The sequence below is a fragment of the Lontra canadensis genome, unplaced genomic scaffold, assembly GCF_010015895.1.
Source record: "Lontra canadensis isolate GAN:19392208 unplaced genomic scaffold, GSC_riverotter_1.0 scaffold9, whole genome shotgun sequence".
In the NCBI taxonomy this organism is placed as follows: domain Eukaryota; kingdom Metazoa; phylum Chordata; class Mammalia; order Carnivora; family Mustelidae; genus Lontra; species Lontra canadensis.
This window is the reverse complement of record NW_022631003.1, coordinates 18,702,915-18,720,978: the sequence shown is the minus strand read 5'-3', so window position 1 is coordinate 18,720,978 and position 18,064 is coordinate 18,702,915. Positions and strand designations below refer to the sequence as shown.

General features: G+C 41.8%; 1 protein-coding gene across 1 annotated transcript; it reads right to left on the bottom strand.

Annotated features, from left to right (window-relative positions):
- Positions 1-255: 255 nt before the first annotated feature.
- Positions 256-1,868, bottom strand: SMIM10L1 (small integral membrane protein 10 like 1). Its single transcript, XM_032855002.1, has one exon. It carries the CDS (start codon positions 1,657-1,659, stop codon positions 1,453-1,455), a length of 207 nt encoding a protein of 68 aa, XP_032710893.1. The 5' UTR covers positions 1,660-1,868; the 3' UTR covers positions 256-1,452.
- Between the last annotated feature and the right edge of the window lie 16,196 nt (positions 1,869-18,064).

Genomic DNA, 18,064 nt, shown 5'->3' with positions numbered 1-18,064 from the left:
TGAAGTATGCAATGTTGTTGTTGTTGGTGGTGGTTTTTTTTTTTTTTTTTTTTTGGATAGAGAGAGATCACAAGTAGTCAGAGAGGCAGGCAGGGAGAGAGGAGGAAGCAGGGTCCCTGCTGAGCAGAGACCACCCCCTCCCCATGTGGGGCTTGATCCCAGGACCCTGAGACCATGACCTGAGCGGAAGGCAGAGGCTTTAACCCACTGAGTCACCCAGGCGCCCCTGCAATGCTGTTCTTAAAAAACTCTGAATTTTCCTGTTTCATAACGGATTTATTTCCTTAATTTTTAAAAAAGTTGCAGCACACCAATTCATCTCCAGACTCTGAAAGATTATAAATTTTGTCTTTATATTCAAACACACCCAGTACACTGTTTTCCTTTGTGAGGCATTCCAACTAACTTGCTATCTTTAGGCATTTCTTATTGAATTCATGCTGTTCTCCCCTATTTTCTTTCCTTTTATAATAATATGATTACGATTTTGGCAACTTAATGGCATACTCCCTATGTCATTTACTCTTTAAATAATAAAATGCCTCCTTCCCCACTGACAACAAACTGTATACCTCTCAACTTCCCACTTTAGAAGGACACCATCATTTCACTTACTTTTCCCTCCCCACTTTCAACATCCCTGCTGGCAAACTGTACTTTTCCATTATCAAAGCTGGTAACATGTAACCACAATTAAGTATTATCTCAACAGATGAAAACAATAATCATTTATACTAATTACAATTATATAAATATTATTCACGAAGTAGCCAAGCTTAGGGCTGTGACTGGATTTCCTTCTCGTTGGCTCCAAGGTCTTGAACTACATGCTACTCACAGGGACACCGAAAGACAGCCCACTTTCTTACACTCCAACCCTCTGTTCAAAATCCAGCAGCATTTCACGTTATCTGGTATTAGGATGCTTTTCCTGTACTGCTGGACTTTTCCACTGAACATTTTTGATGGTTTTGGTTTTCTCTTGTTGAAGAAATGTATTTGTCTTCCACATATCTTTAAAATCTTCAGCTTCTTATTCATTCAATGTCATGCTTACAATCCAATATTCCCGAAATTTATGTTTTCTTAATTTAATTTGAACCATGAGTTTGTTGTACATTAAAATTTTCCTGAAAACTTTAGTAGCCTTCCTTTTTTATAATGCATCATGTTCGTTCTGTTTTTGTTTTAAGGTTGCAAAGGTTAAATATTGCCGTAGACCTTAACTGAAGCTCTTCGCCGTCGCCGGAACATCGCTGACTTCCTCTCCAGCCGCTACCCGCTTTCCGCCACCGCCCAGCCGCGCAACCAGAGACGGAGAGCGCAGCCGCAAAGAGCGCTCTAGTCCTCTCGCGAGAATCCCGAGCTCTGCGCTCGCAGCTCGGTTTCGCCGCCGAGCCTCCTGGGAGTCGGCCATGTCCCGGCCGGGAAGTCGGCTGCGTAAGAAGGGCACTAAATGTGTACCTGCAAGCGGATGTTGAGGATCACCGAGCCTGCGACGTAAAAGTACGGAAAGTTCATGCGCAGCTGCCACGCCAGCTCGAAGAAGGCGAGCAGGGTGCGGGAGAGCCCTTTGCAGAAGACTCCGTAGGAGCTGGGGACCGCGGCCGTGCTGGAGGCTTTGAGGGCCAAGGAAGACGGAGCCGCCGCGGTGGCCATGGACCCGATGTCGCCGCTCCCCCAGTGTTGAGCGCCGAGAGTCACCACAGGCTTTGTGCACCCCCGACCGACGGCCGGGGTGGCTTGGGGCAGGGTGGGGGTGATTACGCAGCCGCCAGGCTCATACCTGCGCCTCCCGCTGGCTCCGTGTCCTCCCCAGCGGCGCTCTGGCCACGGCCGCTGCTGGCGCTCCGCCCCTTCCTGTCTGCTGCTCCCACTGGTATTTAGCCCTTGGAGCTAAACAGGTGCGGAAGGGGTTATGCGTATATATGCCGTATGCATTGTCTTATGCATGGTCGGCCAAACAGATATTATTTCCACTGTCAAATGAAGAAAGGAAGTCTAGTAAAGTTAGGTAATATGAATTGACCTAGAGAACACAGTTTGTAAGGGTCGAACTCTAGATTTAAGACAGGTCTGTCTGCTATGTGATGTAGGTTATTAGCCAGGAATATCACTCTTTGATTTCATAAAATTAACCCTAATATTAGGGCAGGTGAACTCCTTACATAAACCAGTTCAGACATAAAGTCTCTGTGTTCATAACATACTACGACTGTAAAGGATCACAACCTCAGGCTATGGATTTTCTGTGTATTAGGACTCTTTCCATTGCAAGTGACAGAAACCTTTAGGCAAAACAAAATGAAACACATATACTTTAATTTTTTTGGGGGGGGGCGGATGTTACATATGTACGGTATCATTCCCACCCGGGGAAACCCATGAAAAGTCCAGATTAGGTATGGCAGCTTCTACCATTTCCGCGTGGGGATACCCCTGTGTAACTTATGGCTAGGCCCCAAAGCTTGGAACACTACTAAAACCTCAACTCTGAATAACTTTAGGGTAACGTCACAGTGTATCTCCCATAGCCCCATCCTCTTCTGATGTTTAAGTGATGCACATTTCATTATCTTCTCTAATCCACATTTTAACTTAATCTCTACACTCAGGGATTATTCAGATATGTAATTTATGATCAAAATCCCCAAATTACCATCTACTTCTGAAAAATCATTGTTCACATATCCCACATCTCATCCTGCATGAATAGCTGTAGTGACTATTTGAAGCACAGTTAATGTATCTTAGAGGACCTTTGTTTCTCCATATTCTACTGATAATGATTGGTACAAATAACATGCCATCATGAAATTTATAAAATGTAATTGCGTGTCCCCAGCTAGAATTTTTTCTACTTTGCTATACTAATACCACTCCAGCGATGCGTGTTGACACCACTTAAAAGAACTGATTACCAGAGGTTTCTGGGTGGCTCAGTGGTTAAATGGCTGTATTCGGCTCAGGTCATGATCCCAGGGTTCTGGGATCAAACCCAGGGCTCCCTGCTTGGCTGGAAGCTGGCTTCTCCTTCTCCCACTAAAATCTTAAAAACAACAAAAACTGATTATTAATCAGTTGAGACAATGTATAAAATAGAATATTTGAGAATAGAAAATATTCTGAAGAGTAATAGAAGATGAATGGCAACTCAGAACCAAGAGAAAATGTGCTAATTTTAGTATACAAGTATAATTTACCCATTCTGAAAATTGAGAAAAGAATAAATAGATCAAGATATTCAGGGTCACTGAAGTCGTTAAGTTTCTGGATCTTCCATTTCCAACTATGTAAAACAATGTGGATTCATTCTCCTCTACCCATTGTCTATTAGCCCACCCCCTACATCCAGCTCTGCTTAACTCCATGAAAATCCTGTCTTTCTTCCTGGGCCCATGGGGCAAATAGCAGCTATTTACTAACTAACAGATGTCCTGTTTCAGTGGGAAAGGACTGGGCAAATAGGAGTAGTCGTGAAACTCCCTCTCCTAATCAATAATGCTCTAAAGCCGATGAAGGATTTCCATCAGGTGAAACTAACAGTGGAAGGTGGAATAGGACCAATATTTTACATGGTTCTGGTTTTTAATCTGTCCTTTGAATAACTGATCCATATTTTTTTGCCTAATAGGCATATGTAAGTAAGCTGTTAGCAGTAACACGTCCTAAACTATTTTTCTGGTTGATACTCCATTGGGTACTCATTGAACCTTCCTTTTCTAATCTTGCTTATTCCCCCTTTTTTGACTCAATATTCCCAATTTAGTACTTTTTTTTCTTTTTTTTGAGAGAGAGAGAGAGAGGGAGTGAGTGCATGGTGGGGGAGGGGCAGAGGAAGGAGGAGAGGATCTCAAGCAAACTGCCCTGCTTGGTGCTGCATCTCACCACCCTGAGATAACCACCTGAGGCAAAATCAAGGATCAGACACTTAACCGACTGAGCCACCCAGGCAGCTCCCTGCCCCATCCCCATTTACTACTGTTTAATGACCTGGTTGGTCTTAAGATCCTTTGGAAGAGTTTAAAGGTAAGTGCCACTGGGTCTGCAAAGGACTATATTGGCAAATTCTCACTATTGTAGTTATCAGGTGTAATAGGTCTTCTTTCATTTTAATTTTATTTATTTGAGTCTTGTCTCTTACTGAGTCTGGGTTAAGATTTGTCAGTTTTGTATATCTTGTAACCAGGTGGTTGTTTGAGTTTTTTCCTACTGTTTGTATAGTCTCTGCTTTTCATTTATACTCCTTGTTAATGGTGTTGTTTTTGTCTTTTGGTAGTTCCTTGAAGTATACATTAGGTTGTTTATTTGAGAACTTTCAATCTTCCCACCCCAAGCTCATGGTTGCCGCCCAAACCTTTGTGATTGTCATGCCACTGTCTTTGTTCTTAATGGCTCCCAGCAGATGATGGTATGTGAAGACCGTCAGTGTCCCTTAGTCAAGCTCCTGGAGAACTACTAATTACTTTGCCCTTCAGCTCCTTGATGCAGGTCCGACCTTCATGCAGCAATTGGGAAGTCAGGACATTAGATATGCAGGCTAAACCCTATCAGGGAGAAGCAGAGCTGGGTGTTTTTGCCTACTTTGTGCTTTAGCAGAGGTGATAGTTACTGGGAGTCTTTGTGTGCACATGTAGAACCACCTCTTTAGTTTGTGTGGTCCCCAGGGATTTGTGGATGCTGAATCCTGCCAGTTCCAGAGCTAGTCATAAAAGCTGGGATGCTGGATGTCGATATGCTTGTAGTGAGAAGCTGGAGCTTTGGTTTTATTGTTGAGTGATCTGGGAGGAAACAGTGGATGATGTGTCCTGCTCCTCTGTCAGGCTCCTGGGAGGATCATAGGTAGTTCCAACATACAGGCTGATTAGAAGCCATATCCTCAGGCCCCAGCTGTGAAAGTCTGCAAATTCCTTTTAGGGAGAAACCTGGAAATCGGTGTTTTCTCTTGGTGCATCTGCACTGAGTCTGGGGGTGGGGAGAGATTGCGGTGGGGAGGGCTAGCATGCCTGTTAACAACTCTTTGTCTGATATAGTCCTGTAGGCCTAGATGCAAGCCCTGTACAAGATCTTAGAGCTAAGTGATTTTGGAGAGCATTTCTTAGCTGGCAGTGTTAAAATTTGGCCTAAACTTTTTGCTCTTTCGGGAGAATCTGGGAGTTGGGGGTTCCCTCCTGTTTGGTGCTGTGCAGGGGTGAGACTCATGCTGAAAGTGTGTTTCAGCCTTTCCTACTTGTTTTGATGTGGATATATTCTAAGTTTCCCAGTGTGTAGGAGTCACTCAATTAGTCTGCATTTTTCTTAGAGGGAATTGATCCATGTGTAGCTGAATATTTGGTGGCTGTGAGAGGAGAGACATTCAGGAGCTTTCTGTTGTCACCATCTTAATGATATTTCAACTGATTTTCCATGGTTGCTCCAGAGGTATTCTGTGTGTGTGTGTGTGTCTTTGGAATGGACAGTATGGGGTAGGTGTGGAGTTTTCACACATTACTTCTCATACTGCAGTGTCTAGCACTTAGTCATTTGATCACATCTAACTGCAAAGAAGGCTGGGGAATGTCTTATGCATGCTTAGGAGGAAGAATAAAATAAGGATTTTGGTCTGCCTCATTGTGTCTGCCACAGTCTCCATGCCTATTTTTAAATCACCAGATGTACCCCTTTCCCCACTCATGGGACACAGTCACACCCCTTTCCTGGGGACACAACTCAAAGTTCTGTATTTAAGTTCTGTCAGTTTAGAATCCAGGAATTTGGAGTGATAAGCAGTTCTCTACATGATTACTGGTTGGTGTCCCTCATAGTCCGATGACAAATGAACACAGAAAACACAAGATGGGTGCCTTCCTCCATCCTCCACCTCCAACCCAAAAATGAACGGTTAGGGTCAGGCTTGCTGGACAAAGTAAACTCCTTTCATTTGGCAAAGAGAATAGGGGGTCTGTGGCTCTCGATTGTCCATAGCAGCGACAAAATCTGGGTAGATACTGGGAAGCCCCTGGCACTGACTTTGCTGAGAAGTTCTTGATAGTCCCTGTGTCTGGGCTCTGGGAGGAACTCCTTTATTCTTCATTTTCTGTGGCTCCTGGCTCCACCTTCTGGATGGTCTTCATAATTATTATTCTCCTTGGCTGCATCTGAAGTAGATGTTGGGGAAGAAACCCTCCTGAACAAGGTCTAGATTTCAAGCCTACTCCCTGATAAACAAATTTAGAATCCAGTATGTCATTCAGATATCACAGATTTCACTGTCACACTCAACAAGTACAATTATCCCAAATATTTAGGAAGTTTTGTTTAATCTGTTTGCTTTCAGTCAGATGTCCAGAGCCAAAGATTTCCCTTACATAAATGTCTTCCTTAAGCAATTAATTAATTAGCTTACCTATGCATGACTACTTCAACTTCAGTAGAAGCTATCTGGAAGCCATCTGAAGTAATGGGCTTATGTCAGAAGTTTAAACCCTTGGTCTGGTTTTTTCTATAAGGAATAGTTTCCATGATTAACTAAAAAATCTTAATGGGCCTTTGTCCGTTAAGGATTTTTCTTCAGTTTTATTTATTTGAGACCAAGAGCTGTGAGATTTTTTTACAAACCTATGAAACCCAAAATTTCTGAACTCACTCTTCCTTTTCTGTTTGCAACCCAACCGTGTCATTCCTTTCTCATCTTGTCTTGGAATACCTTGCTAAAAACAGCTTTAGCACAACATTTTAGGTCTAATCAACCACTTCCACTAGGGCTAAGACAACATAAACAGGGCCTGCTTTAAAGATTTTTATATGTAGAATTTTGGAAGACTTTGCCATTGCACATGGAACCCTGCATGTTTCCAGCCTCCAAAATTTGTGTCTGCATGATCCAAATGCTTCTAAACCTGCCCACATTGTGTCACAAGTAGGCTCCCAAACAAAATGACTCATACATAATATAGAGTTAAATTGCTTTTTTCACAGTGTTTGAGGAGCCTTCTCCATACAGTTACCTGGGAATTAGGCTGAGTGAATGTATTCCTTCTTTACCACGTAGCTTCCAAGATTGACTTGGGGTCATACCCATTCCTGCCAGCAGTGAGGAAGAAGGTTTATGGAGGAGTGTTCATGGGGAGATCTTTTTTGGGGATGGACCTGTAAATGATGCACATCATTTTCACTTATATGTCCTTGTTCGGATTTCAGCCACATGGCCACAACCACCTGTAAGGGAAGCTGGGAAGTACAGCCTATCGGCCCAGATGAAAACAAGATGCAGTTGAGGACATGGCTGTGAGAGAGCACTTAGCACCATTACAATCAAAATAGCCAATAAGTTATTGTAAAACAGTTTCTGCCTTTAGAATCATGGTCTTGCTTGTTTGTGTCACTTTGATAATTTATACCAGTCCTGTATCTGTCTTGAATATCAGCTCTTTTTCTCTCTTTCCTCATAAACTCTAAAGAACTCAGGTTCCCCCGAGTGTTCCTATCCACATAAAAGCATAGCTGATTCAGCACTGTAGCATCTGTAGCTTCCTCATGTATATTCCCAGCATCTGTTGCTTATAACTTCTGATTTAGCTCTTACAATATTATGCAACTAATTATTTATACTTACTTGTTGTAGAGCTTAAGTGTGCTATTTGAACTATTTAAATTATTCCTACAAGTCACATTGAATCCATAAAAATCCTTCATAGGTAGAATGAGTGACAAGAACAACAATTACATGAAATTTTTTCTAGCAATTTCTATTCAAACTCTAAAACATTTGCATTCAAATGAATGACTCAGGGAATATGAGAGTAGAACTTAGGGGGAAATAATCTCTCATACTTGCATGTTTTCATACCTGACTTCATCCTTTGAATCATTAGCACAAATGGACATTTTCAGCTGGTGCAAGGATCGGTGGGGATTGATTAGCATTTACTCTGGAAATTAGGTAGTAGCTGACTAAGTCATAAGAGGGGTATTCATGAAGCTTCATATCTCTTCCCAGAACTGTTTGGTTTAGCCCTGGAATCACAGTATCAATAGAGTGAACTATTCTTTTGTGAAGGTCTCTGAGACTATATGACATAGCAGAATTTGGGTTGTCCTTTCTGGAATTAGGATGCAACCATCTCCAAGTGGATGTCAACCTGCGACTGTTTAGCTATGGAGCCATCAGTGAGGCACCACATCAGAAATATTTTCATGGAACTGTGAGCTGGACTGAAGATCTCTTTGTGGTAGTGGCAGCAGGAGAAGTCATCTCAGGAATGTAGGGAAATGGGTTCATTGGACTGGCAAACTGCACTGAAAGGTCAAGAATGGGAAAGTCTCATCAACTGATTTCATCCTTAACCAGCTTGGCTATGGCCAGAGTCACTCAACAGTGGGTAACACTATTTGGCTGACTGGTTTATGATGGACTGTCTCCACATCCCTATGCCACTGGTAAACGAATAGCAAAAGTGGTTACTCTTCTTTGGTAGTTGTAGCTGTCCCTCAGAACAATGTATTACTTAAAATATAACCCATGAGAAATTATACTAGTTACCAAGCACCGTACTAGTTACCAAGGCTTAGATACGGCCTTAAAAAAGCATATACTGGCAAAAGGCCTCTGGGGAAGAGGATGATATATGCCCTTAAAGCCGAGCAGCTGGGGATGCCCCGCTCACTCAGTGCAGAACTCCGCCTGCTTCATTTTTCCGTTATCTCCCCTTCCCCCGAGAGTACCTGTGGCTAATTAGATGAACCCTTTGAATGTGCTTGCTCAACTATAAACTTTATACTGCTTGACCAGATATATTTTGCCTTCCTTCTTGTTTATCTACAAGGCATATGATTAATGTTTAGCCTTCTTTGGCTCCTTTGTTGATTAATGTCTATAGCTGAGAAAAACGGGACTGAGGAGGTGTTCGGAGCAACAGTCTTTTCTGCTGTTGTCCCCTGCTCCCTTTCTCTTGCAGCTGACTTGTTTATGCCTCATTCTTCTCCCGTGCGCTGTCAGGAAGCAGCAGTAGTAACTAATCACTGACCTCCCTGGTTTGCCACCTGCCTAACAATTTCTGCTTCCTTGAGAAAGCCAAGTTCTCCCACTTGTTTTTCATCAGCCCGAAGTGGAGAGAGAACAGAATGGGTCTCGTGCTCTCCCTGGGGCCTTTGTTCTTACAGTCTGTTAACTTCTGAATGAAGGTGACTTGTGGAGGAGTACCTATGGAGTACATGAGAGACACATGACTTTGCATTTAGACATAAGTAAAATTTTTGGTCTTAAAAGGTCTTCTACTTCCTACCTTGGCCTATGTATTCCCTTTTTCTCCTGTCCCTGACCACTTTGCTCTTTTTGTTTCTGTTCTTGGTGAGACACCAAGAATTTGCAGCTCAACCTGATGGGCTTGAGGGACTCCAGCAGAGACCCATACAAGGGCCATGAAAATGGTGACAGTCTTCCTCCTCCTCTTCACCATTTACTTATTTCCACTCCAATAGCAAGTTGGATCTTCCTTAAGGTACAGAGATAACAATCAGGCCAAGATGTTTGTCATGGTGAGTTCAGCTACCTTTCACTCAGGCTTTGTGCAACAGTATGGCATTTTGTAATGAAGGTGAAGATGCGTATTCTGAGACATATTCATTGCAGTCCTATTTATATTCACTGGAGAATATTTGGTACTTGGGCACCGGGATATATACACAAAAATGTGCATATTACTACTTCTCTTAATAGTTGAAATTGAGAAGCCATACAAATGTCCATTATGATAAAGTGGATAAACAGATTATGGTATCCTGATACAATAGAATACTATGAAACACTGCAAATGAACAAATTGTAATGTTTTTTCGTTCTTTGTTAGGGAAAAGACACATAATTTTGTAAAGCATAATACATATTCAGTTTAGTGTTTGGATATGTGTGTGTGTATATATAGTGCTTTGACTTTGACTACTGTAATACAATAACCCAGATTTAATCACAGTAGCTAGAAATGCAAATAAGCAGATGGGAGAATTTTGCTTGCTAATGATACTATTAAAATATGAAAGAAATTTACTCTGTGTTTACACAGAGGATGTATACGTCTGTATGAAAATACAATAAAAGCAATGTAGTGGTTGAGGTTACTTTGGTCACAGTATTTAGAGTGTTGTAAAGGAAAAAAATAGGATGTAAATCATTATAAATATGTTGGTTTTCAGTTGTCCTTGTTGAAGTAGTAGGTGAAGGTGTTCTTTCAGGCTAAGCCCCAGTGCTCAGACTGATGTAAATATCCTAAGGACAAGGGGAAGTGTTCTATGACAGTGAAGTCTGCCACTTAGAAAATCTGGTAAAATCACATCTGTCATTTACCGGTTTCCCATTTAGCTGCCATCATCATCATCATGTACCTCATTTAATGATATGTACTTGCAATGTTTATGTACATAATTTGGACAATGTCTAAGTAATTTAACAACCAGTCAGACACAGTGGAAGAGAAAGAATTAGTGAATTAGAAGATAACTACCCAGATTGAAAGATTAAAAGATGGAAAATACATTCTGCAGGGTGAGCAACCTGAAGGTTACATAGTCTGTGTCTTCTCTAAATTTTCTTTGCAAAGCGTACAGTTTCTTTGGAGTCCATCTCTTACCAAATAATAGACAGCTAGGAGCAGTCATTTGATGCCTACAATGTTTTGCCTCACAACTTCTTCACTCAGATAAAAAAGTTAATTTCATTTATTGTCTGTCTTCCAAGTTGTCTTAAAAACAGAATTGCAAATATTTCAAAAGTGCCTAATGTGCCACTGTTTTTATAGCCTTCTCTATCAGTTTCCTCAGAATCAATGCCATATATTTAAGCTTTTGTTCTATTATAGCCCAGTTCTAGTACCAATTTTTGTACCAGTCAGCTTATATTGTGTAACAACCACAAAACTCAGTGATAGACAACAATAACAGTTTATTTCTATATATTTCTGGAGGCCAGTGATCTGTGCTGGGCTTGCCTAGATATATGCATCAGATTTCCAGTTATGTGTCTGGGGGCTAACTGGAAGCTAGTTGATCAAAGCTGGACCTGTTGGAGCAACTTGGCTTTTCATATCTTCCATTCTTCTCCTGGACCAGTTCACTAGTCTAGACGTAACTTTCTCATGGTGATCATAGAAGTGAAGGGTGGACAAAGCCTGATATGCAAGCCACAGTAATGTAAGTCCGGCAATGAAAGAATGCTGACAAAATATGTGCCAGCATCTAACTGGCCAAAGCAAATCACATGGCTGAGCACAGAGTCAAAGAATAGAACAGATCATCCCTCTCACAGTGAGAAGGTACAGCACTGTTAGAGGCTGAAGAATTTGAGACCAACTTAAGCAATCTACTGCAGCATCCTGTACATCATAAAAGCAATTCTAAGCCACATTTATGTCCTTGCATACCTGAGTCTTAATTTTCTACTCTTATCTGGAATTCTCCATCTATAGTAAGATCTTAATGATTATAGAGAGCTCCACTTGGATTTATATTTCAGAGATGATTACCACTGTCACCTTTTCTGGAATTCTGTAAATTTTGTTCCCCCCTCCCACCAACAAGTCCCCACATCTGTCCTATATATAAACTTCTCACAATTTTCTGCTTATCAATAAGTCCTTTCTGTTTTAGTTCCTTAATGGGTTGCACTCATCTTTTCACTGGAGTCTTATTGGACCATTTACTCTGTCTTTCTTGAAACTACTGGGCAGGCAGTTTTTTATGTGCACTTTACGTGCACTTTTTGGTTTATATTTTCCCCCCTCCTAGCTTTACTTCTCTGAATTTTACCTTTGGAAGACTCCTGTTACAGTAAGACTCATGATATAAATATGTTTCATTTTGATAAAAGCACCTATCATTTAAATTCAACTCATTTTCTTTTTACTGAGTAGGTAATATAATCCGAAGGGATGTTCCATCTTCAAACGTCCTCTCCAAGTGGGAACTTAGTCCATTGTCATCTTGCCTAGTTCTCTCCCTCTCACCTTCCATATACTTTCTTTTAATGTCTGGATTTCATATATTTCCTTGCATTTTGATACCTAATACCTGCCATTCTTAAATTCTGAGCCACATTCAGCTACATCTTGAATTTCAGTAATTAATGTCAAAAATGTCTCCACGTTCTATCAATGTTTTGTGTAGTCATCTTAGCAAAATAACTCAGAATTTGTAAAGGCCAGAGCCAGGATTGAGATTCAACTTTATCTTCTATTTGGGCTAGTATGTAAGTCTAGAACTGTCCTAGTTCCAAAATCCTTGTTAAAATGGAACCGCAGGGTGTGGATTTTCTTGTTAGTAGTCAGGGATATTTAAGTTTTAAATTAAAGCAAAGTAACCCAGACTTTTATACAGCTGAAAGTGCCAGGAATGGGGCAGCTTTCTGTATGGTTAGATTTAGATGAGCATGACAGTTGTGGCCAACCCCAAAGATAAGTCTTGAAAATTAGCATAGCCATTCCCAATCTCTGTAGCAACAATAAAATGAATTCTATCACACACATGCATCCTCCTATGACCCCAATACTCTTTGCATGTAGGTAGACTCACTGTCAATGATACTAACCTTGTTACGTTTAATGACCTTCCCTCCCTTCTGTTGTGGGCAGCATAATGGCCCCTCAGTAGTATCCACATTCTAAATCCCCAGAAACTATCATCATATTACATAGCAAGGACAGTAAGGTTACAGATATAATTAATGTTGCTAATCAGTTGATGTTGAAATGTGGAGATGTCTTGAATTATCCAGGTGGGCCTGTTGTAATCGTAAGGGTTCTTTTGAATGGAAGAGGGAGGCAGGAGAGATTAAGAGAAGGAAATGGGAAAATGAAAGCAGAGATCAAAGTACTGCGATTGCTGGCTTGGAAGAAGAGAAGGGGCCTAGAGCTAAGGAATGGAGCCAGGTGCTAGGGCTATAAAAAGCAAGGAATGCAGTATCCCCTACAGCACCCAGGAAGAAAGAATGCATCCTTGCCTACACATTGATTTTATTCCATTTTGGGTTTAGACCAGTGGAACCCATTTCAAGCTTCTGCTCTCCAGAATGGTATAACAAATTTGTATTGTTTAAGCTGCTATTTGTGATTATTGTAACAGCAAGAAGAGAATAATATACTTCCTTATGCAAGACACACTGAATCTTTCACCACAGATCGCTTATGATATCTATGTGTTTGGATAACAATATTCATGGATTATCAAACCTTTGATTTCTGGCTTCTTTGTGTAAACATCTTCTGAAAAGGACTGGTTAAATTCCAGAATATGTATCTATCCATGCACTGTAGTTAATTGGCGGGTCAATTTCAGCCAGCTTGAGCATGTTTACCATGTCCAAAAAAATCTTTCTTTCTATATATTTAACTGACAATATGACTGGTACATGAGCCTGACTTACTGTTGTGAGATTTATCTGGAAGATTTGATTATACTGTTCAGTCTCAAACATCCTATTCCACACTCTCCAATCTCAGTCTTACTAGTTGTGGCCCTGCTGCCACTCTAGCATGCAGTCAGCCCCATGAGATTCAGCACCTGGTAACTCAAGGTGATTTCTAAGGTAATTGTAGAAGGAACAGGATAAGACTGAGGGTGGGTAACCAACCAGTTATGAGAATTACGAGAGAAAGTATGACTAAGAAACAGGATCTGTTAAAAAAGAAAACCACAGACCCAAAATGGTGTCACTTAGACCTCAGTTCACAAACTTGGGCTTAATATTCAATCTAATTGTAGGTTTTGGTTTTTTTTAAGATTTTATTTATTTATTTGACAGAGATCACAAGTAAGCAGAGAGGCAGGCAGAGAGAGAAGGGGGGAAGCAGGCTCTCCGCCAAGCAGAGAGCCCCATGCCGGTCTCGATATCAGGACCCCGGGATTATGACCTGAGCAGAAGGCAGAGGCTTTAACCACTGAGCCACCCAGGTGCCCCTAATTGTAGTTTTAACCTCCCGCTGAAATGTAGTTTTATCCGGTCACTTGGTAATTTTTCCATGGTTGATAGGACTTTTTCAGTCTGCCCACTGAGTCCGGTCTTTCCCTAAAGAAAGATGAGGCATTCTGCATAAGACACTTTGGTTTTCCACCCAGAAAACAGCCTCACTTAGAGCAATCCTTTTCTTTTGCCAATAACTTTCTTGCCCCCATTTTCCTTCTATTAAAACTTTCCATTTTGTATGATTCCTTGGAACCCAGCCTATTTGCTAGATACGATGCTGCCTAATTCATGAACCATTTAATAACGCCAATTAGATCTTTAAACTAGGCTGAAGTTTGTTTTTTTAAACAGATTTGATGGCAGCGACAGGATCTGAAGCAAACTTCTGGCAGCATCCAAGGATGAAAAAAACACGGGCATGGTACCTACGAATCTTTTGAGTTCACGATCTTTCTTGCCATTTTGGAAGATTTGGGTCAGCTCCTCTTGGTCTGAGAGGCTCTTTTTTTGCATTTGAGCTACCAGTCTAACCGACTTTCCTTTACAGGACAGGTCAGCTTGCACTGACAGACAGTAATGCCCGGAACTAACTGAGCTGGCCTATTTTCCCAGGGCCCAGTTATGGGAGCATATTTGCTCAGAGCCCAGCTGAGCTGGCAGAAAAGTCTGCCCAGAGCCAAGCCTATAGCCTTTCATATTATAATTCTCTAGGTGGGAAAGCTCTGCAAATTTCCCAGGGAGTTGGTCCTGTGCGTAGGGCCTTCTTGTGGCCAGGATGCAGTACTGCCAACGTCTTAAGGTGCACATTTGCTTGTCTTGTTTTGTATCGATTAAAGGCTATTTTGAGCAGGGATCTTGGAGGCCAAAAACCTGCAAACATTGGTGGACACCGTCAAGCATTTAAAGGTTGCTGGAATGCTTGCCACCTCCAGAAGACTGTCATGGTAAAATAGGTTGGTCATAGCACAAGTTAGATGGACACTAGGTCACCTGCCAGCCTCAAAAAACTGCAATGAGGTGCACCTTAAGATACCCACAATCCCTAACCCTACACTGCACATCCCTTTTAGGTATTAGTCTGGCTTCAAGAAACCCCAACTCAGGATGCCTGGGTGACTCAGTTGGTTAAGCGGCTGCCTTTGGCTCAGGTCATGATCCCAGCATTCTGGGATGGAGTCCCACATCGGGCTCCTTGCTCAGCAGGGAGTCTGATTCTCCCTCTGCCTCAGCCTGCCACTCTGTCTGCCTGTGCTAGCTCTCCCTCGGCTCTCTCTCTGACAAATAAATAAATAAAATCTTAAAAAAAAAAAAAAAAAAAACCCCCAACTTTTTTTTAAAAAAAATTAATTTTTTTTTTTTGTGTGTGTTCCAAAATTGATTGTTTATGCACCACACCCAGTCCTCCATGCAATACGTGCCCTCCTCAATACCCACCACCAGGCTCACCCAACCTCCCATTCCTCTCCCCTCCCAAACCCAGTTTGTTTCTCAGAGTCCACAGTCTGTCATGGTTTGTCTCCCCCTCCAATTTCCCCTAACTCACTTCTCTCCATCTCCCCATGTCCTCCATGTGATTCCTTATGCTCCACAAGTAAGTGAAACCATATGATAATTGACTCTCTCTGCTTGACTTATTTCACTCAGCATAATCTCCTCCAGTCCTGTCCATGTTGATACAAAAGTTCAGAAACCCCAACTCTTAGCTAATGGGATCCTTAAATTCTAAAGAGTCGAGCATGCCACCTTCTGGCACGCCAGCTTATTTTCTATCTAAGAACTTTAGATCCAGAAATTGCAGACATGTAATAAGATGGAAAATTTTTAATAAAAATAAGCTGGAATTACAATGGCCAATATGGGGAACATTCCAATTAGACAAAATTGTTCATTAAGAAATGCACTTGAAAGTAAGACTTCCCAAATGAAGGAAACAGAGAGGGATGCCTGTTTTGATTGGTGTGCAGAAGTTTCTTCCAAAGGGCTTCAAGATTCTAAAATAGTCTTATTGAAAGGCTCGTTATTGAAAGGCTAAGAAAAATTAAAAACACAAAAGAGGTACATAAGACAAGAGCGGACAGGACTGAGAGGGTACCTGCCGCACCCCTCCACCCTTCTATCCTTGAGGTCATCTGGGTCTGCTAATTCTCTATCTGAACTGCCTTTTCACTCTGAAGAGACACTTTAAAGAGATACTCTGAAGAGACCTTTAAAAATACAACCACCTGAGCTGGCAGGCCATCCTCCTCGGCTATCTTTCACGTCTTGGTCAAAGACAAAAACTAAGGGTCACAGTTAGAGAATTTCCTCAACCAAGCAGGATCCTCAGAAGTTTTTAAAAGAATTTGAAATCCTTATCAAAGCCCAGGACCCCAGGCTGCCAGATCTTTATCGGCTAGCACTCGTGTTGGGAGGACCTGGCGAAGCCCCAAAATGGGTGTGAGAAGCAGAATGATATTTGAGATATCCTGTCTCCAGCATGGACCTCTTATAAATCAGAAAAAGCTCCCAGAACAGGAACAAATCTTTTTAAAAGCCATTCCTAGAGTTCCCGCCCCCCCCCCCACCCCCACTGATTGGTCTGTTACTCAAACACGCAAACAAAAGAAAGATGAACCTGTGGCATCTGGAGGTGGCTGGAGGCTCTTCCTTCAGCCTTCTGGATTCCAGACGATAAATGAGGTCACCCAGCTTGCTGTGGCTGCTCTGTTTGTAAATGCATTGTCCCCAGAGATCCGTGGGCTAATAAAAAGGCAAAGAATAGGATAGGAGGCCACCAACCCGACTGAACACATGGCTACTGGGGAGCCTTTTGAAAGGAAGTTCAAGTAAGACTGAACACCAATCTGCCATTGTTGCCTTTACAGCTACAGCAGCTCCACGTCCAGAGATCCAAAACAACACCTTGGTCCCAGACATTTTTCCCCTTCTAGGGCTCTACCATCAAAACAGTGGCCTAAAGGTCAATGTTGGAATTGTAATCATCTGGGGCACTGGAAAAAAAAAAAAGTTGTCCTCAGAGGTCCTATGCAAATTCTTCAGTTTAAGTGCCTCTAGGAGAAGACTCCTCTACTGGCCCCTCCCAGGGTTGATGGGACTTCAAAGGATTCTCTGTGAAGCTATTACCAGTAATTTCCTTAAACAGCCAAAGGGAAACTGAAATTAAAGTTAATGGAAAACCTTGCCACATTCTGGAGCTATGCTTTCCACTTTAAATCCCACTCTCATAGGACAACAAAAAAAGATTTCCATAGTGGGGGCATCTAGTAAAGTTCACAGTTTCCATTTCAACCAGTACAGAAAACTCTGGGACCTCTTACTGAAAAGCATTCCTTTTTGCTATGTGATCCAGTGCCAGTTAATTCATTAGGTAGAGATCTCCTTTCTAAATTAAAACAGCTGATGCACTTTGCTTCTAATGGAAACTTCACTTTAGAATTTTCTGGTCAAACTGAATCTGATCTTTTATGTTCTGCACAGTCTGTTCTTGATTTGAAAGAGGAAGAATCCTAATAAAGTTCCCCTATATAGATGAGGTACCAGACAAAACCAAACCCCAAAAACCCTGCAGGCTGCTTCTAATACTGACATTGAGAGAATAAGAAGTACAGGAACTATAAAATTCAGATAGATATGATGGAAAACCCTTCCTAAACTGCCTCACTATCTATTAAAGCCTGGGGCCATGCAAGGTCTCACAGCAATGAGGAAAGGCCTAATTATTCCCTGGACCAGCCCTTATAAAATGTCAATCTTGCCCTCCGAAAACCTAACGGATGGGGATGATGATTTGTCCAGGACTTGATAGCCATGAACAAGGAGATTATTCCCAGTTTCCTAGCTGTCTCAAACCCCAGTGCCCTTCTGTTACAAGTTCCACCAGACTCAAATGGTTCACTAAGACCCCAACAGCCCGTACTGTTTGCCTTTACTTGGAATAATCAACAGTATGCCTGGGCCATCGTGCCTCAAGGGTCCAGTGAGGCACCTTCTTATTTCTCCCCAGTATGTCAATAGGACTTAGGCACCCTCCAGTATTCTGGAAAATCCACCCTTTTACAACAAGCGGATGATCTCTTGCTGTGCTCACAGATGATTCCATTTATTTGCAATAGCAGTTAGCTGAAAAGGGACATG